At 45.8% G+C, this 27172-nt stretch overlaps 1 protein-coding gene and 1 long non-coding RNA gene across 4 annotated transcripts in view; one reads left to right on the top strand and one right to left on the bottom strand.

Moving 5' to 3' along the window:
* Nucleotides 1–489: 489 nt before the first annotated feature.
* The window catches only part of LPIN2 (lipin 2), a 77315-nt gene continuing 50632 nt past the window's right edge, over nt 490–27172 (top strand). Inside the window, exon 1 of one of the 3 annotated variants that reach the window (XM_043444546.1) lies at nt 490–709. Coding sequence is in view for 1 of the 3 variants with exons in the window: in XM_043444545.1 (XP_043300480.1) it covers nt 24711–24797 (87 nt within the window). In the remaining 2 variants the exon portion in view is untranslated. Of the gene's footprint in view, nt 710–981; nt 1109–24512; nt 24798–27172 lie in introns of those variants that run through there. The other 2 variants (XM_043444547.1, XM_043444545.1) reach the window with 2 other exon arrangements.
* Nucleotides 16404–25910, bottom strand: LOC122425888. The gene is made up of 5 exons (XR_006265043.1): nt 25787–25910; nt 23464–23620; nt 20577–20722; nt 19394–19545; nt 16404–16539 (listed from the first exon to the last, which is right to left on the bottom strand). It is a non-coding gene; the product is annotated as an uncharacterized LOC122425888 (long non-coding RNA).

The following is a 27172-nucleotide window of genomic DNA, read 5'->3' as shown; positions in this document are numbered from 1 at the left end:
TGTGCTCAGTCGCGTGGGACTCTTTTACAACCCCCTGGACTATTCATGGGAGTCTCCAGGCAAGAATACTGGAGTGGGGTGCCACTTCCTTCTCCAGGGGACCTTGCAGATCCAGGGATTAAACCTGTGTCTACTGCGCCTCCTGCACTGGCAGGCGGGTTCTTTACCACTGAGCCACCTGGGAAGCCCCTTTCATATTTATTCTTTTTGGGCAATTGGGCTCTAAGATGCTCGTGACGCGCCGAAGGGTTGCCATGGGTACCAGGAGTCACTATTACAGAAAGGTAACTTTCGAATGGCCCCACGCCCGCCAGAGGCCGGGGCGGCCGAGCGCGCGGGAGATGGGAGGCTCGGCGGCGCGCGGGGCCGCGGTCTGGAGGGCGGCGCGTGGCCGGGAGGGGGTGGCGGAGCGGCGGCGTCACGTGGCGGGGCGGGGCCTGCGAGTCGCCCGCCTGCCCGCCCGCCGCCGCCGCTCCGCCGCCCCGCCGCCGCGTCCCATTCATGAGGGCCGCCCGGCTCGGCTGCGGCCCAGGCGGCTCCCGAGGCAGCGGCGGCGGCGGCGGGCTCCCGGGCCCCGCGCGCGCCCCTGGCCGGCCCCGCCCCCTCGGCCGCCCGCGAGCGCGCCCAGCCCGGCGGGTCCTCGCCGAAGCCGTCCGGCCGCCGCCTGCCCTCCGGGCGCCGGCGCGGGCCGGGAGCGGAGTCGCCGCAGGTAAGCGGGGTCGCGGGGCCGGGTCCTCCCCGCGGTGAGGGGGTGGTGGTGAGGGGCGTCTCCAGCTCGGCTGCAGGCCGAGGCCCCTGCCTGCGCCCCCTGCGGGCGGGCGGGGAGACGCGGAGAAATTCGGCGCCCCCGGCGCGCGAGCGGAGGGTGACTCCGGGCCCCCTCGCCCGGCCCTGCGGCGCGGAGGCGGAGCTGCGGTCCCGGAGACGCTCTGCCGCGCGGGTCCTGGCGAGGGAAGCGCCGCCGGAGGCCGCGTCTCCATCCCGCCCCCGGGCCTGGGGGAGGGGGCCCGGCACGTGATCGCGGCGCGGCCGGGAAGTTGCTGTTATTTCTCTGCGGCCGTTCGTTCTCCTGGGTCTCCGCCTCCGGGCTGTGGACCGGATCCCGAGTGTGAGTAGTTCTCCTCCTCCTTCCAGACCCCCTCCCCGCGCACATCCCCGTCTGCGTCGACCGTGTGCAAAGGATGCTGAGGCTTTCTCTCTCTTCTGACCCCGGCGGGTCTCCGTCTCTCCCTTGCCCGGGTAGATGGAGACTGTTCCCAGTGAACACTGGGCATGTGGCCTGGAAGACACTTAGGAAAACCTTTACCAGAAAGATCAGCCTCCCTTTCAGAAAGTGCTGGAACTCGGACAGTTCGGAAATGTTAAGAATTAACTTAGCAAACCGCTAGGTTCATTTAAAAATCCACGATTGAAAAAGTGCCCCCCTCCCCGCCCCCGATTTTAAAAGTGCCCCTTGCCTTGGTGTCAGGCCAGGCCCTATTGAAGCTCTTTGCCCAGTGCGGATGCTCGGGAGTGTTACTGGTTATTGAAACTTGGCCTGGCTAGTTCCTAAAGCGTTGACAACACGTAGCCAGTCCTGAGATAGATTTTGAAGTATTTAGAAATTGTTTAGGGCTTATATGATGATGGCTTATATGTTGATGGTCTGATGTTGATTGTTCTCAGCTGCGGTAACATTGCAAAGGGCGGCAGGTACAGCAGAGGTGGGATCAGCAGGGGAAGGGCCCCCTAGTGCAGCATCCTCTCTGCTTAAGGGGCGGCAGCCTCAGGCCATCCTGGGCACGAGTGTGAAAAGGCCCCAGGCCAGGGGTGGAAGGGCATTGGACCGTGTGGGTGGCCGATTCCCTCCAGTTTCAAAGTGCAGTCAGGGGGGATGTGTCAGATTGAAGCACCTCCAGGCCCAAGGGTGGATGGTGAAGGCCGAAGAATGCTAGAAATGAGACTGGTAGGTTCTGTTGTAATTGATAGCGAGGTTGAGAACCAACTAGAGAAGCTTTATTTTGGAGGAACTGGAAATGGGAGCATTGCAAAGCCATCTGACACTACAGTAAAGACACCGGTGAGAAGCAGATGATTAGGATCGGCTGGGCTCTGCGTGGTTGCTCCGTTGTTCTTGTGACTGTGAAAGGTGCTCGTCACTGGGGATTGCCACGTTTGGGTTACTGACTGCACCCTCTCCTATGGTAGACTGTGTCCTAGAAGGCCAGACTCTGGTTGCTGCCAGCTCCCAGGGTAAGGCTATCTTCTAGAAGCATCTCTGTGGAGGTCTGTAGAATGAAGGTAGAAAGAAGCGGACAGTGTCTCCATAACAGTGATCTCAGAGCTGGTGGCACTTCCTAAATGAATTCGGCTCTCCTGAATTGTGAGCCCTGGATGCACAGTCCGGGCCACGCCACTCGCTGGAGGCGGTAGTGGTGGCTTAGCCGCTCAGGGGGTCAGACTCTCTGCGACCCCATGGACTGTAGCCTCCCAGGGTCCTCTGTCTGGGGTTTCCCAGGTTAGAGTACTGGAGTGGGTTGCCATTTCCTCCTCCAGGAGATCTTCCCGACCCAGGGATCCAACCTACTTCTCCTGAATTGCAGGGGCTTCCCTGGTGGCTCAGAGGTTAAAGCGTCTGCCTTCAATGCTGGAGACCCAGGTTTGATCCCTGGGTCGGGAAGATCCCCTGGAGAAGGAAATGGCAACCCACTCCAGTATTCTTGCCTGGAGAATCCCATGGATGGAGGAGCCTGGTAGGCTACAGTCCATGGTCGCAACGAGTTGGACATGACTGAGTGACTTCATTTTCACTTTCTTTGCTGCTGAGCCGCTAGGGAAGCCCCCACCCGGCTGGAGGTGGTCAGTGAGCTGATGTGCGTTACAGTGAACGTTTTGCAGTGTTTACATATTAACTTGAGCTTAGAAACAGCTTGGTTCTCTGTGTTGGCAGCTGTGCTGCTTCATCTATATGCTTTTGCTCCTAGGTGGCAGCGGTGACACCCAGCTGGAAGCTTTGTCTAGTAAGGAGGTGGGTTCAGCTGCCTCCCTTGGGTGCTTAGCAACCTGTCAGGAAGTGCCCGTTCAAACAAGTCTGCCCACCTTTAATTTAAACCCTTTTGATCTGACTCCAGCGGCTGTCACTGTGTGTGTATGTGTGTGCCCACATTGAGTTGCCCATCAATCACTGGGCAGTGGTTTGGGGCCTTTATTTTGAAAGCCTGTTTTAGTCTGTGTTATTTCCCTTCATTTAGAAGTAAGTTGTTTTCCTTCTGGGTGAGCCCCAGAGTCCTCTGACTTATCATTTGCCTTCTTTATGATGAAACAACACACAGGTTGGTATGTAGCACCTTCTGTTGGCACTGCGTGTATGCTCGGTTGTGTCCGACTCTGTGACCGCATGGACTGTAGCCCACCAGGCTTCTCTGTCCATATGGAGTTTCCAGGCAAGAATACTGTAGTGGGTTGCCGGGCCCTCCTCCAGGGGTTCTTTCCAATGCAGGGATTGAACCCACTTCTCTTGTGTCTCGTGCATTGGCAGGCAGAATCCTGTATAAATACTCTCGTACTACAGCTTTGAGGATAGTTACAGGCTGGAGCAGGATGCTTTATGACTTTATCTTAGTAATAAAGTACTTAAATGAGTCATTTTGGTGGCTTTGCTGGCTAATAGCGGTGATTTGGGGACTCCACCTTCCCTGCCTTGGGCTTGAGTCTTTTATTTTAGTTACACTCTGTCACTCCAGCTAGACACTTCACATGTGTCCTGTCCCATCGTCCAGGGTGAAAGTGGAGAGTGAGTCGCTTGGGATCTCTCTGAGTCCTTGGCAGCGGGAACCTGGGTCCAGGTGGTCTGGCCTGCTCAGGAACCCTGGGACTGAGGGATTCGGCTCCTAAGTATCCATTCCCTCTAGAGGGAAGAAGGAAAAGAAAATCCGTTAGGAGATAAATGGTGCTGCAATGCAAGATAAAGCCCTGGGATTAAATGACGATAAATTATATTGTACAGTCTTGTTTGCTTCACTGATTATAGTTTAGAATCTTTTTTCCTCTAAAGACTTTGAGTGCTAAATTTCGTTGATGCTGTTTGTTAGAGTGGTGGTAAAACTGCTACAAAGAAATGAAGAAAGGAGCCAGAGTGCATTCACCTGGTAAAGTGAGGCTCCTTGGCCACAGCATCAGCCCCTTTCCCTGCCTTCATCTCAGGTCCATACCAGGAGGGTGTGGCCAAACCCCAAGGAGGGGTTTATATGACTGCTAGGTAGAAAGTGAAAGTGAAAGTCGCTTAGTTATGTCCGCCTCTTTTTGATCCCATGGACTTCTCCAGGCCAGAATACTGGAGTGAGTAGCCATTCCCTTCTCCAGGGGATCTTCCCAACCCAGGGATCAAACCTGGGTCTCCTGCATTGCAGGTGGATTCTTTACCAGCTGAGCCACAAGGGAAGCCCAAGAATACTGGAGTGGGTAGCCTATCCCTTCTCCAGCAGATCTTCCCAACCCAGGAATCGAACCAGGGTCTACTATATTGCAGACAGATTCTTTACCAACTGAACTGTTGGGGCTTTTAAAATTATTTTTAGACTATTTATATCAAATACATGATTTGAGAGACTACATACATGTTTGGGGGCTGGGACTAGAAGGTGATCTTTTAAAAAGCCATTTGGAATGTGTGGCCAGTTTTTGTCATGTTTGCATTTAGAGCTTTATTATGCAGTGTTGTGTGTATCTTCACTGTCCTATATTTTCAACATGAACTATCCAAATAAGACTTCCCTGCTTCTTCGGAGGAGAAGCACTGACTCCCAGGAAAGCGCTGCTCGCCTTACCCTGGTAGCTGGTGGATTGCCTTTATCTGACTTTCTTGGCATATGTGAACAGTTTAGATAAAGTCTTCTGTCATTAATCTTATGAACAGTAACTGAGTCTGTTGCCTTTGTTTCATTTCATATCCTTATTTATTTTCTGTACCAATTCCCTTGATTGTTTTGTAATATGTAAGTTTGTCTGAACTGCATCAACTGATTTTTTTTTTCCAACCAGGAAGAGTATAAGAATCCGCCTTGCAATACGGGAGACCCAGGTTCGATCCCTGTGTCGGGAAGATCCCCTGGAGAAGGGAATGCCAACCCACTCCAGTATTCTTATCTGGAAATCTCATGGACAGAGGTGCCTCGGGGCCTACAGTCCATGGGATCACAGGGGGTTGGACACGACTGACTTAACGAGAGACTAACACTTTGAGAGTATAAGTAAAATTCAGAGGGGTCTGTAAATTCTAAATTGTTTTCAGCTTCTAGCATTTTTTCCATCTTTCCTATTCAAGAATCTAGAATGGTCCTTCACGCCTGTTTTAGCAAATCTGAATTTCTCCTCTCTCAGTTCAATTTCCTCCCAACCATCTCCACCTGCCTGAGCATTTAATCCTCTAGACTCACTTCCCTTGATGAACATCAGCTGCAGGGAGGCACGCCCTTTGCATGTGGTGATACAGTTGCTTTTTTGTTTGTTCTCGGCTGCTTTGGGTTTGCTCTCAAGTCATCTCTGGCTTTCCTCTAGCTGCTCACCAGGGTCAGAGGAAACAACAACTGTTGCCTTAGTTTTCATGCACTCTTTGTGGCCAGTCTGCCTCCTTTGCTCTGTAAATACTGAACCAGAGGGAGTAGAGGAGAGGTGGACTGTTGGATGGAAGAAGCAGCCAGATGTAAAGGCTTGTTGTATTCTAGCGAAAAGACAGTTTGCAGAGGGAAGGAACACTTAAACAGGGGCACCACTGGGGACCGGTCATGGGGACAGGATCTGTAGGTTTACAAGTCTCTGTGAAGGGAAGAGAGAGGAGGGGACAGGTCTTCACGGGTTGATGTGTGGAAGGAATCAGACCCAGTGTGCCCAGGTGGCGGTGCACACCTAGTACCTGCAGGGCACCTGTGGTGCTCTCTCCAATTGTCTTGATTTTTAACTTTTTTTGGTCATTTGTTAATTTAGTTGTTATATATTTTGCGTAACATTACAGGGAGTGCAAAGGAACGTGGATTTGAAAAGTTGAAGAAACACAAAGACACTAATATTTCAAAGAGAAGAGGTACCAGTAGCTAGGTCTAGAAGTGACTTGGTTTTGGTGAGTATGATTAAGTAATTGTAGATGCAGAAGAGACCCTGAGGACAGGGAAAACCTCCTTCAGAAACTCTGAAGCTGGGACTAGTGACTTTCTCGCAGGAAGGAAGACGGGTGTGTGGCACCAAGTAACATTTTCAGTGGCTGAATGTCTGCATTTACCTATTTCTGAAACATAATGGAAGGGGTGATATTATTGTGTTTTTCAATCTTTAGTTCCAATCTTTACTAAGTTGTTTTCCTTTTTATAGAAAAAGGATCATAATTATAAAGAAGTTCATTGGTTAATCTGGAATGGAAATCTACCTGAGAGCCTTTCTTCTGCCTCTGAATAAGCAGAGGCAGTGTGCGGTGGTCAGGATGGTTCTCATCTCTTTATTTAGTGGTGATGTGACGTTTTTTGCTCCTGATGAGCTAGGCGTGTCCTGCTGTACTAGAGACATGCGGTTTCATTCATTCTGAAAGGCCCTTGAAAGGTAGAAGCTCTTCAATATAAACTCATCCATTAATTTTATTGTATGATTTTGTATAGTTATCAACTGGGCAACAGTGAAACCATCACAGTTCATGTGAATTAAATACTCTGAATTGCTACTCCCTGATATGAAGTGGTACTTCCTCTGATGGGTGGGTCATACACCTGTGACCCTCGTAAACTGATGTCTTTTCTGAACCAGCGTAAGTCAAGGACCGATTGGGCTTAGAGGAGACCCCTAGGGGACATACTTTTTGTTTCAAGATTCTGTATGAATATACTTTTGCCTCTTCAGTAGTCTACGTGTAATTATGTTTCTCTTTGTAAAACTTCCAAAGAATCTACCCACATATTTCTTTGAAATTTCAACATTTTTGGATGAATTTGAGTAACATTAATAGCCATAACCAACCCAATGGACATGAACTTGAGCAGACTCTGGGAGATAGTGGAGGACAGGAAGCCTGGCGTGCTACAGTCCATGGGGTTGCAAAGAGTCAGACACGACTTAGCGACTGAACAAGAAAGATAATCATAACGTCTTTTTACATAAGACCTATACAGAAGCAGGACTTACTTAGGGAAGCATCATTTAAGAGAGAAAGTTCTCTGTTTTATAACTAAATATGTGTATTAAACCAGTGCTTCTTGAGAAAGAACTGATCTTTTGTTGACCTGGCTCAACCAATTCAAAAAACTTGCCTAAGTAATGTTATTTGAGAAGTAAGAATTTGGAATTTGGGGGTCTTTAAAAGATAGCTGCTCCATCCACTGAGGCTCTCCATCTGCAAAATGGTACTGATGTCTACTTTTAGGAACACTGCATGTTTCTAGGAGGTGCTTAATGTTTGTAAGACCTTGTCATCATCATTGCAGTTATATGATTGAACACTTTCTTAGGGCAAGGCGTCCTAAGAAATTATCTCAAGAGTCACGACGACTCTGGGAGGTGGAGATAATAGACCCATTTTCTAGGCAAAGATGGTGAGGCTGGAAGAGCTTTGCCAAAGGCTGGCAGCTGTGCAGGGGGGAGTGCTGCCGTGGCCCCATCACCACCGCTCTGCCCAAGGACTGTCAGAATTCACCTGTGTCTGCTCGACAGGCCAGAGTCAGTTTCCGGCTTTGTTTTGACTTGATTAGGTAACACTGGAGAACTAATTCTTGATGTCAGCGTCTATCAGTTGCTAGAAGGCTAGCACCTGCTGTGTAGGCGCCTTGGGTTTCTCTGAGGCATTTGTGTGTGAAAGCCAGCAGTGCCAGGGCAAGAAGTGCCAGGGGGAGAACCCCAGAGGCCGTGGGGCTGGGGCCGCGCTGGAATCGGCTGGACTGTGTGATGCCAGGTCCCTCTGCCTGCCTCCCCTGGCACGAGCACATCGCTGGGCTGAGTCGGGACGGAGCATTTAAAACATGGCCCCTAAACGCTGGCTGAATATTGTTCTCAGCTGAGTCCCCGAGGACGCTGATTCTGTTTAGTGTCGAGGAGACCTGGGCTCAGTTGGACTTCTGGTGACATGTTTGTCATAATCCAAGAAGCTCCCTTCCTCAGGGATCTTCCCGGGTACTCTGGACTGTCGACTTGCGTGTCCTCTGTGACTCCTCGTTACCTGGGACTGGACTGAGGGTCTCAGCCCCGAGTCCAACGTGGCCAAGCTGGACGGGGCTTCCAGCTGTCTCCTCCACACCAGAGCCTCTCCCCTCCCGTGGGGGCAGCCAGCTGAGACCCCTAATGCTGTTGAGTTTGAGGGTTTCTTTCTTTTTTTTTTTTTTTCCATTTATTTTTATTAGTTGGAGGCTAATTACAATATTGAGGGTTTCTTAATTGGTGCTTTCTTCACTGTATCGTTTGACTCAACTTTCCAACTCCATCTGCAGAAAGATTCTCTCTAATGGAGTTTTCCTTACTGTGAATAAATTAATGATTTGGGATTTATCAGCTCTTCAGTACAGGGGAACTTCCCATTAAACAAATACATTCATGGACCTTCAGGAATTTCCACGTGTTTAAATACACTTTTGGCCTTAAGTTGACTCAGTTGTCTCATCTGTAACGTGGGAACAACAATACCTATACAACTGGGCTGGCTGTCAAGGTTGGAGGACGATGTGTGTTAAATGTCAGAGCCTCGATCCACCCCAGGACCCAGGCAGGGTGGCAGACTGGGAGCTCTGACTAGACTAGGGCAAAGGGCCAGAAGGCAGCAGAACATCCCCCTTGCTCTGAAGTAGCTTGCAGTCTTGTCGGGGAGTTAAGTCTGCTTCTCTGTGAAGCTGGATGGGGAGGGGTTGAAAGGGAGCCAAGGAAGAATCAGCGAGACCTCTGTGCTTGTATTTTTAGCACGAGAATATGATGTTTGGTTGAAAGATGTTTATGTCTCAGAAATATGATTGCTTCCTGTGCTTAAAATTTCTTCCTTGACCCAGAAACTTTAATCTTTATAGTGTCAAAATAGGAAATATACTTTTGTAGTCAGCAGTTTTGTATATATTTTATGTACTGTGTACATTTACAAATTTAAGCCTTGGGATTTTTGCCATCATTATTGCTCTGGCTGTGTGAATCTTGTTGTCCAGGCCTGTAGGGAGAGCCTTGTCTCTGTATCTGCAAAGCAGAGCTGTCTTCTGTACTTGGAATATACACTGCAGATGAGTGCTTAATTAAAAGAAAATTCTGTTGCTGACTACTTTTTTTTTTTGCTGCTGACCACTTTATAACTGGTCTCTAAGTAGCTGACATTCTTCTGCAAACTTCAATCATTTTCATAAAAAATTTACTTAGATTATAAAACTACGTGTAGTTTTATTCTCTGCTAGTTGAAAAATACTGATATACCTGTATTGCTATGGTAGCTGATCTTTTTTTTTTTTTTTTCCAACTGCTGAAAGTCTTCCTGGTAAAATGCTGGCTGAATCTTTTGCTGATGTCCTTGCCATCAACTGGGAAAGGGCTTCTGTGTAGGGCTTCCCAGGTTGTTCAGATGGTAAAGAATCTGCCTACAATGTGGGAGACCTGGGTTCGATCCCTTGGTCTTCAAGATCCCCTGGAGAATGGAATGGCTACCCACTCCTGTATTCTTGCCTGGAGAATTCCATGGACAGAGGAGATTGATGGGATACTGTCCATGGTGTCACAAAGGGTCAGACACGACTGAGCAACTTTTACCTTTTTCTTTCTGTATTAGGACATTTCCCTACCCCACACAAATTATCTGGATAACATAATAGGAACTCTGCTATATTTAAATTTCCTGGTTCGTTTGTTTGATCTTGTTAATGAGAAGTACCTAAATCTCAAATGGACCACCAGGGCTGATGCTGAGAGTTGGAAAAGAGCTTCTCCTAATTAAAAGCCAAGCAAAACAAAACCTCATGGTGCTCCTACGCGCTTGGTGTTTATTTCTCTTTCCTCTAGTAGGCTGCATTCCAGTAAACAAGACTCTTTTTGTAAGGCTGCATCATATAATAAATCTCTCCATCTTAAGACATTTTAAAGTATATGTGTGTCTATATATATCTTTATATGTAGTTTAAAAATTGAAATAGTACTTTGAATACTCTTTCTCACTCTTGATCACTGCTTCCTGAAAGCAACTCCTTTCAACTCTTCTGCCTGTTTTGTGTGGGACTTGGGTCCGTGTGTGTGTGAGTGTGCGCGCACGCGTGTGCTTACACCTCAATAGCTTGGTTTTCTGATTGGAGGCCTTCTCAGAGAAAGTGACTTCCTGGTGTGCGAGGTGAAGCTTCATTTCCTGTATAACCCTCCTTACACACATTTCCTTCCATCCTCCCAACATAACTGTATTATAACTTATTTTCTCAACATTCGGTGTTTATGTTTTCATGACTGAATATGGTTCAGAGCCAAGCCTGTGCAAGGATCCTGTTTCTTCAGCAGTTCCAGTCTTTGTCTTCTCCGGAGTTGGTTGTATTGGCGTGTGTGTCAGGCCCCCAGCTTCTGACAGAGCCCCGGACCCCTCGCCTGCCTCGGGCCTGCCCTCCCGGTGGGCAGGTGCAGGAAGGGCTGGAGGTCAAGGGCCCCTCCCGTCGTGACCACCTCCCGTGGAGCCGGGAGGTGGGTGCTGCCCCTCCTGTCTGAGACACCCGTGGGAACATTCAGTTTGGAAAATCATGATTTTGACTCGGAAATTTTCTTGTAGTTGTCGTGGTTTCTGACATCCCTCCACCAAGGAGAGCTTCTGAGCACTTTCTGACTGTGTGATCCTCCTTTTTTTCCCCCTACATTCATCTTTCATCTTTCAAAAGCGTGACATCTTCCACTTCCTCTGACCATGCTTTTTATACTTGCTAGTTACTCCTCTTGTGTTTCTTCCTGTTGACCTGGTGAGTGGATTCTTGTGCTAGGGCTGCCATCACAAAGTGCCACAAATGATGAATTAAACCCAGAAACATGCTGTCTTAAAGTTCTGGAGGCCGTGGATCTGAGGTCAAGGTGTCAGCAGGACTGGTTCCTCCAGGGCCGCCTCTCTTGGTTAGGTGCCAGCCTTGGCATTTCTTGTGGGCAAGCACTGTGATCTCCTCCTCAAGTTCTCGTGGCCTTCTCCCCGGGTGTGTGTCTGTGTGTGTCTCTTTGTCCAGGTCTCCCCTTTTCATGAGGGAGCCAGTCATTGGTTTAGGGCCCATCCCTGACGACTGCATTTTAATTCAGTTAACCTCTGTAAACATCCTGCTTCCAGATAAGGTGGAGTTGTGACGTGTTGAGGGTTCGAACATCAACTTACCCTGGGTCACAGTTCAGCTCAGAAGGAGTTTCAAGAGGGAATGTTGATCAAGTAACACCCTCTGTGTCAATAGCGGGTCCTGTTGTAACCTCTTAAAAGATGCTTTTAGTCACATCCGTCTTCACTGAAGATCAGAAAACCACTCTCAGAAAGCAATTTTTTGATTGCAGTTGCAGATTTTTGTTCAGACTCTGTGACTGCTAACATTTCCACTGGTTTCCTGAATGTTTTATAACTTAGCATCTGAGTCACCTCATTTTCTACTCCGGCCTTGATTCTGCAGTAATTTGAAGGTTGGCAAAATGCCTAAAGAGAGAGCAGCCGCAGAGTCCTGTGAGAGTGAATCGAAGTCTGTCCCTGCGTGTTAGGTGAGCGCGGTCCGCAGGTCCTGTGCTGTCTCCCGGGTGAGGCTTTCACCTGAAGTCACCGGCTCCTTTCCTTCCTCCCTGCGCCCTTTGACCTCCTTCATAGTCGTCATCCCAGTCTAGCATCGTCTTTGTCTTTGCCTCTCTCTCCTTAGCGTTAGAGTGTAAGTGCTGTGCGGGCAGGTGCCTGGTCCGCCACGTTCACTGCTCGATCCCAGCTCAGAATCGAACACTGAACAGCATGTCCAAGTAGATGCTGTTTTTAAACAGATCGATGTGGCAAACAGGCTTTGTTTTCCAACATTACAAACACTGCTTCACTGACCCGCTGTTGCTGTTGGGAATCCTCTCCGTGAAGGAGCTCGTGTTCCCCGGGGCGGGGCGGGGGAGGAGGGGGTGCTGGCCACAGCTGCTCTCTCTGTCCACCCAGGGCCGGGAGAGGGATGGCCCCTCCTGACATGTCTGAAAACTCCCCCGGGGCCCCGGTAGGCACAGTGCACAGTCAAGCAGGATGTGAAATTCGAGTCGTGTTTGCGCTGGCCTAGTGGAAGGCTCTTCCAGGTTTCCCCGGGGCCTTCTGCAGCTGCAGCCTGGGATGCCGGAGCTGGGTGGCTGCCTGGAAGTCCACGGCCCTGCCTCCCAGCCTCCTGATCGCCACGTGCTGTCTGAGACAGACAGTCCCCAGGTGGTTCCAAAAAGAGGAGGAGGAAATGGTGAATTTGTGCTTCCCGATCTGAAAGACTTCCCTCTGAGATACTGGGGGCTGCATTCCTGAGAGTGAAACGCAGGGGAGCCTGCGGCTGTCTGTCTTATGGGAGCTGAGGCCTTTTGGCCACAGTCATGACGTCAGTTAACTAAGCTAATGGGTTGGTGCTTGTTTTTTTTCCCTTGTTCGTTTAATTGTGGTGCTGCAAGTCATGAGGAAAACCCTCCTCTCCACCGCAGGAGTCACTGAAAGGTGATCGAGGCAGTGAGACAGGCTGGTCTAATTGTTTATGCGGCAGAAGTTAGGGTTGTGGCACCGGAGCGCATCGCGGCTCTCTGAAACCAGGTGAGATCCATTCCCGCACAAGGGCTCGGCATTGATGATGGCCAGGGCTGTAGCTGTGACCTCTCTAACACTCCTTTCAATTTAAGTTAGAGAAATACAAGCCTCAAAAATGAACTGTGCAGACTTGTGAAGTGTTGCAGCTGTCACCTCTCCTGCAGTGGTTTACAGTCGGCCTCGGCGTTCCTGGAAAATGTACGGAACTTGGTGCCTGTGGCAAGGTCTCTGTGAAGCCAGATGGTGGGGTGGGGAGGTGGGCTGTGGTTCTGTCGTTCTGGGGGGTGTGTGTGTCTGTGTGTGTGTGAGAAACCTGCTGCATAGATATGTATGTGCATACTCTGTGTGTGAGAAACTTGCTGCATAGATATGTACATACATACTGTGTGTATGAAACTTGCTGCATAGATATGTATGTGCATACTCTGTGTGTGTGTGTGTGAGAAACTTGCTGCTTAGATATGTATGTGCATACTCTGTGTGTGTGTGTGTGAGAAACTTGCTGCTTAGATATGTATGTGCATGTGTGTGTGAGAAACTTGCTGCTTAGATATGTATGTGCATACTCTGTGTGTGTGTGTGTGTGAGAAAATTGCTGTACAGATATGTATGTGCATACTCTGTAAGAAACTTGCTGCATAGATATGAACGTACATACTGTGTGTGTGTGTGAAACTTGCATAGATATGTACATACATAGAGTGTGTGTGTGAAACTTGCTACATAGATATGTACGTACATACTGTGTTTGTGTGAAATTTGCTGCATAGATATGTACATGCACACTCCGTGTGTGTATGAAACTTGCTGCATAGATATGTACGTACATACTGTGTGTGTGTGAAACTTGGATAGATATGTATGTACATAGAGTGTGTGTGAAACTTGCTACATAGATATGTACATACATACTGTGTTTGTGTGAAACTTGCTGCATAGATATGTATGTACATACTGTGTGTGTGTGAAACTTGCTGCATAGATATGTACGTGCATACTCTGTGTGTGTGAAACTTGCTGCATAGATAGGTATGTGTGTACTCTGGGTGTGTGTGTGTGAGAAACTTGCTGCATAGATATGTACGTACATACTGTGTGTGTGAGAAACTTGCTGCATAGATATGTACGTACATACTGTGTGTGTGTGAAACTTGCATAGATATGTACGTACATACTGTGTGTATGTGTGAAACTTGCATAGATGTGTATGTACATAGAGTGTGTGTGTGAAACTTACTGCATAGATATGTACATACATATTGTGTGGGTGTGAAACTTGTTGCATAGATATGTACGTACATAGAGTGTGTGTGTGTGAAACTTGCTGCATAGATATGTATGTACATACTGTGTGTGTGTGTGAAACTTGCTGCATAGATAGGTATGTGTATACTCTGGGTGTGTGTGTGTGAGAAACTTGCTGCATAGATATGTACGTACATACTCTGTGTGAAACTTGCTGCTTAGATATGTACGTACATATTGTGTGTGTGTGAAACTTGTTGCATAGATATGTACATGCATACTGTGTGAAACTTGCTACATAGATATGTATGTACATACTGTGTGTGTGTGAGAAACTTGCTGCATAGATATGAACGTACATACTGTGTGTGTGTGAAACTTGCGTAGATATGTACGTACATAGAGTGCGTGTGTGTGTGAAACTTGCTGCATAGATATGTACGTACATACTGTGTGTGTGTGAAACTTGCTGCATAGATACGTACGTACACACTGTCTTGGGATGAGAGCAGCCCCCAATGCCCACCGAGGTGGGACTGGTGGATGGTGATCACTGGTGGACATTATTGATGATGAAAAACACTGGTGTTTAAGTAACAGGTGCATGTGTTATTAATAAGATCTAAAATTCACCCATAAGCTCTGATTACCTCAAGTTCTTAGTTTTGCACTCCGTTAGATGGCTGATAAGGAGTCTGTTCACACTCCTGCAGACAGTGTCTGTGAAGGAATGAGCGGAAAAGCCCGCGCAGTCCAGGGGCAGTATCTGCATGTCAGCAACGCCGTCATTCTCACACGTTTGGGAACACCCCATCCTTTTAAAATTGCTTTCAGTCTTGAAATACATCTCTTCATATTCAATGGTGGAAGATCTTTACCCTTCAAGGTAGGTTAGGTTTATGGAAATAACCAGAAGTCATTCAGAGCAAACCTGGTGGATGAGGCAAGTGAGAGAAATGAATCACAGCTACTTTTGTAGTTTAAAAGAGTTGTGACTGCATAGTAGTGATACTGGCTTTTATCCTGTGTAAAACCTAAATTTAAAGAAGAAAAAAACTAACATGCTGGACAGTGGTACAAAAATAGGATTGGTTTGTTGTGTACCCCTCAGCAGTGATTAAGGTGAGCAATCACATTAAATAGTTAGGTCACGTGTCAGGGTGACTAAGCAGTTTTACACCAAAACTTGGAAGAAGGGAATACGTGGGGAAAATGTCTTCCCGTTGCTTGGGGAGGCCAGTCTAGGCTGGACGAGGGTACAGGGCGGGGGGTGGGGGGTGCAGGTCTGGGAGTAGCTGGATCCAGCCTTCCTACCTGAAGACCTTTGCCTACACCTCTCAGGCTCTTCTGACCCAGGTCAGCCCTAATTTGACTCTTTGGGGCTGGAATCTCTGAGTTAAGACTCATATACTATTTGCACAAATGGGCTGAAGGGTAGACCTCACTTGGGTGGGCCTCACGGAGCAGGAAATGGTTTGGGAAGCTAAAATGAGAGCTAAGAAGAGCTATTGACTGAAGTGGGAGTTAAGTCATAGGTCACTTGTTTACTTTCCTGTGTCCCTCAGTGAATAGTGGGCTCCTTGACGGCAGGGGTCCTAGCCTGATACCACCTGTTAGGCTCCTGTGTGACCCAGGTCTTTTCAATACAGATCTCCCTCTACTTAAGAATAGGGTTACATCTTGATGAACTCATCCTAAGTTGAAAACATCCTAAATAAAAAATACATTTAATATACCCCTCGCCTGCCGAGCATCACAGCCCAGCCTACCTTAAGCGTGCTCAGAACACCTCCATTAGCCTAGAGTGGGGCAGGATCAACTGACAGAGCCTGTCGTGCCGTGAAGTGCTGCCTGTTTCATGTGACGGATGCTGTCCTGAAAGTGAGGAACACAATGGTGGTCTGGGTGCAGGATGGCTGTAAGTGTATCGTCACTGGCCCTCACTGTCGGGTGGCTGGCTGGGAGCTGGGCTGCCTCTGCCCAGTGCACGAGAGAGGATCGTAGAGCCGGCAGATCCCTAGCCTGGGAAAAGATCAAAATTCAGAATGCAAAGTAAGGTTTCTGCTGAATGCATATTGCTTTCGCACCATTATAAAGCTGAAAAGTCATAAGTTGAACCATTGTAAAGTTAAAAATTCACAAGCCAAACCATTATAAGTTGCGGATGGTCTGTACGTTGTTTCTTAATGAAGGAAGAAGACTAATAACTTGTTAAGTACCTAGTAGTTTCCATGTGCTACCGTTGCTGAACCAAACTTGGGTCTGCTCACCCACACACAGTGAAGTCAATCTCCTGACACCAGGTTGTGGTGAAGGAAAGAGCAGTATTTATTCAGGGCGCCAAGCAGGGAGTCCAGGGCAGCTCGTGCTCAAAACAGCTGAACTCCCCGTGGCTTTTGGTAAAGCATCTTTAAAGGCAAGGAGAGGGAGGGTGTCCCCGCTGGTGCACGCTTCTCTGACTGGCTGATGGTGTGGTGACAGCATGGGTAACATTGTCAGTCCTTCGGCTCCTGGAGGTCTGGGGGCTGTCTGCTCGTGGCCTCAGGTGGTTAATTTCTTCCATTTGGTGGAGGTTTCAGCATCTGTAAAACAAGTCAGGAAATGTTGTGTTGAAACATCAGATACTGTTGTCTAGGCACTTCAGAGAGTAGCTGCATATGGGGAGGGGGTCTGTCCCTGGAAGGCCCTACAGGGTCCTGCTCAGTTACATAGGACTCTGAACTCCTTGACCTCTGGAAACAGTCCCCCCTGGTGGACACTGCTGTGATCCCCGGCTCTGTGGAGGGCAGGGGTTGTGTGGGGCTCTGGTCAGACCGAAGCTCAGGATCGTTATGTGTCAGGGAACCTGGGAAGCAGTGGAGCCATCATTTAAGACTGCCTAAATTCAGAGCCCAAGCTGTGTGCCTAACCAGAACCAGTGCATAAATACAGGGCCACATGCCATCTAGATAAACTGTGGCTCTCAACTGGAAGGATTTTGCTCCCAGGGGACACTCAGAAACCAGGGAGACATGTTTGGTTGTCTTGGCTGGGGAGATGGCCACTGACATCATGTGGTGAGTTGGAGTCGGTGGGGGGGTGGTGGGGACGGGTAGGAGATGCTGCTCCCTCCACACACTGGCAAGGTTTTCCTGTATCCTCAACGCTTTTCTGTTTGGTTTTTTGAAAATGGCCATCAATAAGTATGAAGTGGTATTTCTTTGTGGTTTTGTTTGCATTTCTTTAGTGATTAACCATGTTAAGCATCTTTCATGTACTTAACTGGCCATTTGTGTGTCTTCAGAGAAATACTTGTGCAGGTCTTTTGCTGATACTTTGATAGGGTTGCCTTTATGTTGGTGAGTTGTACAAAAGTTCTTTACATATTGTGGACCTGAAACTGTTATTAGATACGTGATTTGCAGGTATTTTCTCCCATTCTCTAGTCTGTCATTTCACTTTCTTGATAAGGTCCTTTGATACAGGGGAAAAAAGTTTTAAATTTTGATGGAAAGCAATTTTTCTTTCTTTACTCATGTTTTTGGTATGTTATCTAAGAATCATTGAGTTTCATGGTTTTACCTCCTATATTTAGGTCTTTGATCTGTTTTGAGCTAGTTATTCTGTAAGAAGTGTCTTAGACAATAGGTCTTCTGTATATGTGAATTAGACACCTACAGTGTGGTTAGACAGACAGGCTCTGGAGTTGGGGCTGTCTCTACACCATGTGTTGGAGAGACTGTTCTTTCCCCATTGAGTAGAATTGGCATCCTTGTCAAAAAACAATTGACCTTGGATGTTTGGGTGTATTTCTGGATGCTGGTTTCTGTTCTGTTGGTCTGTATGTCTGTCTTTATGCCAGTACCACATTGTTTTGATTATTGTGGCTTTATAACAAGATTTGGAATCACGAACTTTGTTCTTCTTCTTCAAGGTTGTTTTGGCCCCTTGCAATTCTATGGCAATTTGAAGATAGACTTTCTATTTCGGCCCTCCCCCCAAAAAATAAAAGGTCTGTTGGGATTTTGATAGGATTGATTTGAATCTAAAGATGGCTTTGGGTAGTATTGACATCTCAGCAATATTAAATCTTTGTAGCCATGAACGCGAGGCTGTTTACTTTAGTCACTTTAAATTCTGTTTACTTATACTATTTACTTTAGTCACTTTAGATTTCTTTTAGCAATGTTTTGTGATTTTAAATATGTAAATATGTACCTCCTTGGCTAAATTTATTACTAAATATCTTATTCTTTTAGATTTATTGTATTTGAGATTTTAAAAATACCTAGCACATCAAATTTGAATTCCAAATTGTGTTATGTCCTAGAAGTTACGATGGAGACATCTTGAAGTTTCAATATGTGGATTGGGGTTTGAACCTGGATTTGGCACTTAAAAAAATTAGCTCCCTCTGAGCCTCTATTTCTTCATCTGTAAAGTACAGGGATAAAGCAAATCATCTACACAGAAGTTGTATAGATCAGAGATAATGCTTGCAAAGGACTAGTTCCAGAGTGTAACTCAGAGTTAAATACTTAAAGAATGCTAGGTTGCCAGTATTGTGTTTTCTTGTATGGTTTCAGTGTAAATACTGGTGTATTACATAGTTTGTCATGAATGTTTAGCTTATATTACCTTTATTTGCTGATTTCTTTTCACATCCAGAACTTTTGTGATTAAAATATACATTAAAAGCATTAGTAAAATTAATTTGTTGCAAAGGCTAGTGATTTTTACACAAATATCCTCTTCCTTAGAGAGTCTCATAAAGTGTGTTGAGTCTGTAAGAGAAATAGATTGTAGCAAAACGTCACGCTCATTTTTTGTTTCAGTAGTTGCTGTATACTTATACGAGGGGTATTTTTCTTCTGATGTTGCTGCTTTCAGATGCCTCTGTGCTTTCTTGGATCCTACCTGTGCCCAGACATTGCAGGGTTTAATTTTAGACATGTTAGCGTTTAACCTCTCAGTAGCAAAGCTGACACACGGCTTTACCTTCAGTGAAGGGTGCAACTACTCCTGCCATCTTGGAATTGAGTTATTCTGTATGTGTGTAATATAACTGGGTATCAGTACTGCAATTTTTAACTTTTTTTTTAAAATTCGTCTTAGGTGAGCTTTACATTGAAGGAGGCAGATCCAACCTCTGAAAGACAATAATCTCGGAATTCTGATTTTTAATTTTATTTTAAATTTCACTGGCTAAATGAAATCTGATAACAGACTTAAACATAGCATTAGAATGTTCCAACTGAAAGTAAATTCCTCAAGTTATTCACATAGCAATGTGTTTTAAGCCTTGTTTGCCGTTCATTTCCCGAAGAACACAAATGAACCTGCATACGGGAAGAGATCCTGTGTGTTCTCATGGGGAGGCAGGGCTGGTGGGAATGCAGTCAGGCTGAGAAACATAGAAGTTTGAAAAAGAAACAGAAGATAGGAGAGCAGACTGACCACAGAAACCAGGCGGGTTTTCCAGACTCTATTGGAAGCCCATTTGATCCTGCAGAGCATCTGTCCTGTGAGGTGACTCTGATCAGCACTCGTGAGGATTCTTTATTAAAATGATAATCCCAGCGGCTTGGGTGGTATTTTCTTTAAGCCTGCTAATATAATAGTAAGCAAGTTGTGAATTAAACACCAGCAATACAGTTAAAAGCAGAGACTCTGGAGTCAGACAGGTCCTCATGTACATCCTGGCTTCTCCATGTAAGACGTGAGCAGGTTCTTGGTCTTGGTGACAGTTTGTCCTCCGTGCACTTGTCTGTTGAAATCCTAGTGTACTTATTATTTGTATGAATTTTACGTGTGATAGAATTTTTTTTTTTTTTGTGTGATAGAATTTTTACTTTCCCCCCAAGAAACTGCATATCCAGGTGATTATTGCTGAGTTCCTGGCTTCTGAGTACTTACTCAGCGCCACGGTCACAGCTCATTTCTCTAGATGGGAGACTGCAGGAAGGAGAGTACCAGCTAATCACCAATACTTTTAAAGCAAAGAAAACTGTAAGCAATTTTTTGAAGGAGGTGAAACCGCAGCAATGAAAATAATTAAAACAACTGTCCCCAGTTTTTCTCAAGTGGTCCAGAAGATCTTCAGTGAGAAACATTGTACAGAACCAGAGGAACGTGAACCTGACTGACACGGGCCCCTACAGGATACTGATCACAATTTGTGACCTTTTCTCCTGTTCTTCTCCGGGTTGTGCTAACGATACCATTGGGCCTTGCTCATCGTTAGTTCCACTGGCGAGCTCTAAGCCATCCCACGTGGACCAGCCTGCGCCCCGCTCCCCACCCCCAGCGGCACCTGCTGGGATTCGCTGTGGGCTCCTGCCAGCTGTGAGGCTATAGCAGAAAATTGGTTACTAAAAGGTTAAAGAACCACACTTTTTAAATTATGTACAATTTTTTGAATTTGATCATATGACTTTCAACGGGGGCTTCTAGAGTGTGAGTGAAATGGGGAGGCATAGTCCTTATACAGAAGCTTGCTTATTATTCTTAGGGATTTGCTCCTGCATGTCACCATGGGGACAGGACCATTGCAAACTACTATCCATAGGGTGAAAGGGGGGACTAGAAAGACAAACATTTAAACAGGAACAGTTGCGAGTAGCAGGAGACAGACACATACCTGCAAGTGAGGCAGCTGCCCTGGGCTTTCCCATTTGGCTATATTTTCGTGTGTCGTCAGGATGTGGGACGCAAGTGAAGCCATGGTTCTTCTGATCTTCCGTTGGGCTGTTGAAGCTTTACTCTTAACGGTCACACACTTGACTCCTGCAGACAAGTAGTATTCTGGTCTCAAAGTATTGGGTGAGTTTGACTGAGAAACATTAGTGTCAGAGTATTAGAGCTCAGAGGTGGTTTAGTCCCAAATTCCTTAAACTGGGATGTTCACTGAGGACATTCTAGACCATTTGTTCAGTAACTATGGTACCTTAACCCCTGAAATTGGTAGAAGAAAACTTTGACCAGTTGTCCATTTAATTTTTTTTTTTAAAGGCTATTTCAAAATAGACTGTAAAAATGTTGAATTTTAAGTGTAAGATGTATGTTATCAAGATTATTGTTGGGAGAGTCGATTTAAGCTGAGTGTTCTGCCCTCAGAAGACCCTTCTGTTTTTTCTCCTCTGTTCCTGAAAAGACCTGCTTATGTTTGATTATTCATTCATTCACAGCTCAGGTGAAAACTGCCACTAGCTAATGCTGTGTAGAGTTTGGCAGTTGGGTGTGTGAGGACACAATGAAACACTGGAAATTGAGTAGACTGGATGGCCATTCTCCAATAAATGGCTGAACTAGGAAAGTTTGGGAAACCTCAGAGTAGTATCAAGATTTTCTCCTGTCTTTGAAGAAAGTGTTATCAGTCCCTTTTGGATTGTTTTCGTAGGCAAATGTTAATTATAAGTAATTCCAAATATAGAAAGAAAAACGTCTTATGCATTAGTGTAGTCTGTAATCCTTTCATGTTTCAATCTCTGCCATGAGGGGCCTTGAAAAGGCAGCAGTGCACCTGAGTTAATTCCTTCAGTGTAGGGTAATTATGGTGGAGATCATGAATTCTTTGTAACTGAGGCTTAAAAAAATATTTTCATCATACATTTATACTAATGAAAACTTTTTAAAAAGTTTTCTCACCTCTTTATTGGTTTGTTGTTTAATTGCTTAGTGGTGTCCAACTCTTTGTGATCTCATGGACTGTAGCCCACCAGGCCCCTCTGTCCATGGGACTTTCCAGGCAAGAATACTGGAGTGGGTTGCCATTTCCTTCTCCAGGGGATCTTCCCCACCCAGGGATCGAACCCACATCTCCTGCATTGGGAGACAGATTGTTTACCACTGAGCCACCAGGGAAGCCCTCTTCATTGGTAATTCAGTATGTTGCTATTCCACATTATGGCCACTTGGGGGAGTGGTTTGCGTATCAATATTTTCATGTTTTGCATTAAAAACAGACTATAACTTGTGGCATAAAGATATTTCTGTTTAACCAATTAGCAAATTTCATGTTAGGAAATTTTAAATTCTTATACTTTGTTAAGTACTTTATACCTGCTCCTATACTTATATGGGATTAGTAGTGGAAAAAAATAAAGAAGGTATATATTTTACATGCGTCATCAGCTATGGAATCTGAGTAAGATTCTGACTCTCCTGACCAGCATTTTAGTTTTATGTCCCTATGCTAGATTTCAAGAAGTTTTTTTTTTCTTGAAAGATTTAAGTCTTAGAAAAAAAAGGCTTCCAACTGCCCCCCCCCCCTTTTAAGCTTAGTGAAGATGCTAGGTAATAATAAAAAGTAGTTTTTCTCGATGCTCAACCATTTATTCTTATCTTAGCCTGTAGAGAAAAAAGTCAGTAGTATTTTTCTTTGAAAATAGTCATAGAGGTGATTAAGAATGATTGGTTGTGATTTCCAACTTTTTATTGACTCAAGTCTGAAAAGCGCCACCACCGAGTCAGGGAAGTATCAGGTCCCAGCCTGGGGTCAGGGGCAGCAGACGTGCGCGCCCTGTCGTGCGCGCCCTGTCGGGGGTCAGTGTTGGGAGGTTGAACTCGCCTTCCGTCTGGGTCCGTGGTCTCGCTCCTTGAGTCAGAGCCTCTGTGAGTCATGGGTCCAGACCTCACGGTGACGACGGCAGCCAGGCTCTCTGGAAGCCCGGGTGGCTGGCCTGGGGCTGGCTCGTTGTGTAAGAGGCGGTGACGTCAAGGCTGTGGACAGCCTCTGCCCACCTGTCTCAGGCCGCCTTCCCTGTCTCTCTGTGACCCTTCCCCTGGCACTTCTGCCCGGGGCCTCAACCTGGCATCACAAACCAAAGCACCGACCAGAAGTCAGTGCCGACCGAGCGGGTGGCCTTGAGCAAATTGCCTAACTTCTCTGGGCCTCAGTTTCCTCACCTGTAAAATGGATCAGGTTTTTCCACCAGCGCGTTTTCTTGTCTTTTCCAGCTTGTTTGCCCTGCTTTCCTCTCTTCCCCTCCTCATCTTCCTCGTGACTTCTCTGGACCCTCCTTTCTCATCTCTCCTCACTTCCCTGCTCCTGACCTCCCACTTCTCCTGTTTTTCTCCCAAGGGCGGCACCCCAGGGTGGGTTCATTCTTACCATCTGATGTTGAGGATCCGGGCCTGCCAGCAGCAGTACGTGGAGGAAGGAAGAGGCTTACATTTTTATGCATTGTGTAACAGACTCCTAAAATCACTTCTCTTTTCCAGTGGTGGGGGCTTTGTGTACATGAAGTGTACAGACTTGGATCACAAGCTCCTGGGCCTGCACATGAATGTCTGGTGGGCTCGGCAGCAGGCAATGTGACATGTTGAATACAGGATACATTTTCCTATTTCTAATTTTGGTGAAATTTTAAAATTTTGCCATTTAACATTTTTGTTTGTGTATCTTGGCGGGTCTGTTGCTGTAGTAAACATGACCAACACCACCCCCCTGGTCAAACATTTGGAAATTTCGTGTTTGATGTTTAGAGATAGAGAAAAAGTTGAATAACATGAACATTATTACCTACCTGAGGATCAGTTCATGTGATGAGAACTCCTGTCACCTTCAGCTCTTCATTATGGATTCCTTTCCGCCCTTGTTCTCAAGGTTGTCTCAGGATCCCAAAGTTGTGCTCCAGCAGAAATATTAATATAATGGGAACCACATGTGGCATTTCATAATTTCTAGTAACATTAAAAGGTAAAAAGAGAAACATAGGTAAAATTAATTTTAAAATATATCTTATTTAACTCAGTATATACAGAGCATTTTCATATCAGTAAGTAACCTGATATAAACCTTACTTCACATTCTGCTTTTCTTCTGTATGTTTTATGCTCACAGCACATCTTAGTTGGCACTGGCCACATTTTTAAACATATCCATGTGGATAACGCCTGTTTGTAACAGACATCACAGTCCTGTACACTGGCTTGCCAAATATGGTATATTTCAATTTAAAAATTAATGTGTTTTGTCTGTGTGTAAGTGTGTTTTAGGTTTTTAGAAAAATTCACTTGAAGTTTCTATATGCTGACTTATTAAGAGCCAAAAGGAACATGCCATGATGTTTGAACTGTCCTACTCTTGAAGTTAAATTGTTACTATTATTATATTATTATTGTGTGTGTGCTATTGCATTAATATAACTAATGCTACATTAGCGTACAGTAATGTTGTTATTCATTATTTACAGTGCTGAGTAGGCTAGCTCCCATTCAGAACTGTGAAAATATACTGGGTCATTCCAGTATGACAGAGTAAAACATTTCAGTGACTGAGTTCTAAAGACTATCTTTGTTGCTTAGAAAACAGGTGAACTGTTTCCCCTTGCATGATTAATTTATTGAAGATGACTTTTCTGTATGTGTGGTTACTTTTATTTCTAAAAGTGAGGATGTGATTGATCTGGGGAATCATTAACTCAATCCGTGTCCTGTGTGATGGAAGGGCAGTGAGGCCCCTGTGCCCGGGCAGGACTTGGTACCTATCAGTGTAAACACCCGGCGCAGCCCGCCCCGTGCCCCTGCTTATCTCCTCCAGAGGGATGGGGTTGAGGCGTTTTCAGCAAATCTCACTGGTAAAGTCATGCCTGTATTGCCTGCCTTTTTTTTTTTTTAAGAACCATTTCCTTTCAGTTTTAACCATATTACTGTGTCGGCAAACAGTTTGCCCTCAGTTTGTCAGCAGAACAGCTTTCTGTTTTGATAACTTATAAGCGTGGCTTCATCTCTGAAAAAAGACATGCTGCTGCTGAACTAGTTCAGTTTTAAGATGTTTTACTTAGATGAAGACAGTGAAGATGAGGAGGAGAAGGTTCCTGAAGGTGTTTACCATGGAAAGGCCCCTGCTGGCATCCTGGTGAGTGACATCCACCAGCACACCGCGCCCCCACCCCCACCCCAACCTGGAACCTGCTGCAAGAAGGGGGCGGGACAGGGCGCCCACCAGGGAAAGCAGTGATGCCTTTCTTTGGAGGATGTAGCGTCAGAATTAATTTCATACTAAGAATTTGAACTGAGTTGTAGTCAACAGAAATCTTTGCCTGCCTGCTCTCCAGCCCTCACTCTACACCATCTTTCTACCCCTCTCTATTTATTATTGAACGAATAATAACTTTATGCCTAGAAAAAAATGAAACTGCTGCTGTAAACTGGGAATTTTTCTGAAACTAGGTTTCACATGCAATGTATCTGGTTTCACATTCTCTTTGCATCTATGTAGTAGTTGAGGAATAAAAATCATTGAAGAGTTTTACGCTTTTTTTTCCACTCTGTCTTTCAGACTTTAGCCATAAATGTCATCTTTTTCTATGGATTTGTTTGTCTTGTAGTTTTTTTTGGTCCTAGACAAATTTGTTTTGAAAACATGTTCTGAGACTGGCATCTTATTTTATCTATGACAGAGAGGAGCAACAGGAGTCTTTTTTTTTTCTTCTTTGATTGCAAGCAAAAAGTTCCTAATATTGAAATATGTGGGGGAAATGTAAATTGTGTGAGTTTTATCATCTAAAATTTCCTCTCTTCTTATGATATGTAAAATAAGGTCACATAAAGTGTAAGTTTTAGAAGTCTGCATTAAGGAAACAGATGAATTAAGGACAACATAATTTACCTATGGAACCTCTTGCTGTAAAAATAATCTGAAGTAAATTAGATGAGGTAAAGGTGGTTTTTAGAAACTTGAGGGTGTACATTTTTATGAAAACATGTAAAATAAAAATTACAGTTTCTAAAATCCATGGCTTGTAATCAGACTGATTTTAAATTTGTACAGCTTTTTGTCACCTTTAGAATGTTGCGCTTTTGTGTGCTTTTTGCTTGTGGACCTGTTGGTCGATGTGTACTCACTGTGGGGTCTCCGCAACTGATGGGGCGGGACGTGTTCTGACTGGGAATGGAAGTCCAGCCTCGGGGAGAGGTCATTTACTTGTGAAATTTCAATTTAATGAATTCCATGGACAGAGGAGCTTGATGGCCTACAGTCCACGGGATCGCAGAGTCAGACACGACTGAGCGACTAACACACACATGAGTGTATACGGATTCCTGCACGTCTGCTGTTAAGGTCGGAGGGAGAACGGTGAACATGCTGACGATGATTTAATTTAGTAAGAGTTCTTTCAACAAGTAGCGCCTCACGCGCCCGCCTCTTCTCACAGGAAGTAGTTCCGGTGTTTCCGGCTGCCGCGTCTCCCAGAACGTGGGAGGTGGGTGTTGGGACTGCCCTGACCAAAGTTTCTTTCCGTGTTAATGGTGGAACATTGAAGTCCCGGGAGTCACCTCCCGGCCCCAAGAGAAACCTGAGTTTTCTGAGTGGCTCGTGTTGGGGACACGGGATTGCTATCTGCTTGTTGAGCTGCATGGATTGTGTAGGAGACTTTGGAACCTGGGTGTGGGGGGCCGAGGGCCAGGGAGAATCTCAGTCAGGGTCCAGGCCCTCAGTGACCCCGACGGTCCTCGCTTGTCAGGTGCCTTCCGGGCACACCTCCTCTTGGAGGGTGAAAGTCTCCATCATAAAGGAGATGACTTTGCATGTTTGGAATGTGGATGTAAAAATGTCATAATTTAAAAAACCATGAAGAAACGTCTGTGCTTTGTTAGAAATTGGGAAATTTTTTTAAAATCTCATATTTCTAAATTTTTTAACAGATGAAGCTATTTTCCTTTATTTGGTGTGGAAAAGGCCAAGATGTTTCATATTCAAATAACCTTGAAGTTCCAAAATTATATGCTAGCCTTTTTTTCCCCCACTTATTTTAAATTACTTTGATTTGCATCTTTTAAATTAGGGCAGAATGTACTCCCAAGTGGTGCTAGTGGTAAAGAGGAGCCATAAAAGACGTCTGGGTCAGGAAGGTCCCCTGGAGGAGGGCACAGCAACCCACTCCAGTATTCTTGCCTGGAGACTCCCACGGACAGAAGAGCTTGGCAGGATACAGTCCGTGGGGTCTAAAAGAGTCAGACACAACTGAACTGACTTACCACACAAGCATGTACTGTAAGAGTTCTTAGCCAAATTTGTAATCCTAAGAAATGCTTCTAGAACTGAGTCCTGTGGGTTAGAGCTGGAAGGGGCTGTGGGCGGCATTTGGCCATTCTTACTAGAAATGAAAGCTCGACAGAGGTTCTGAGACCTGCTCAGGGAAGAAGGAAGTCCCCCTCCGGGCAGTGCAGCCCTTTCCTGGCTCTTCTGTGGTCTTTATCAAAGGGGCCTGGTTGAGTCCAAAAAGCTTT

Source organism: Cervus canadensis, chromosome 23, assembly GCF_019320065.1.
Source record: "Cervus canadensis isolate Bull #8, Minnesota chromosome 23, ASM1932006v1, whole genome shotgun sequence".
NCBI classification, from domain to species: domain Eukaryota; kingdom Metazoa; phylum Chordata; class Mammalia; order Artiodactyla; family Cervidae; genus Cervus; species Cervus canadensis.
Note: the sequence above shows the minus strand (reverse complement) of the source record. Positions and strands in the feature narration are given on the sequence as shown.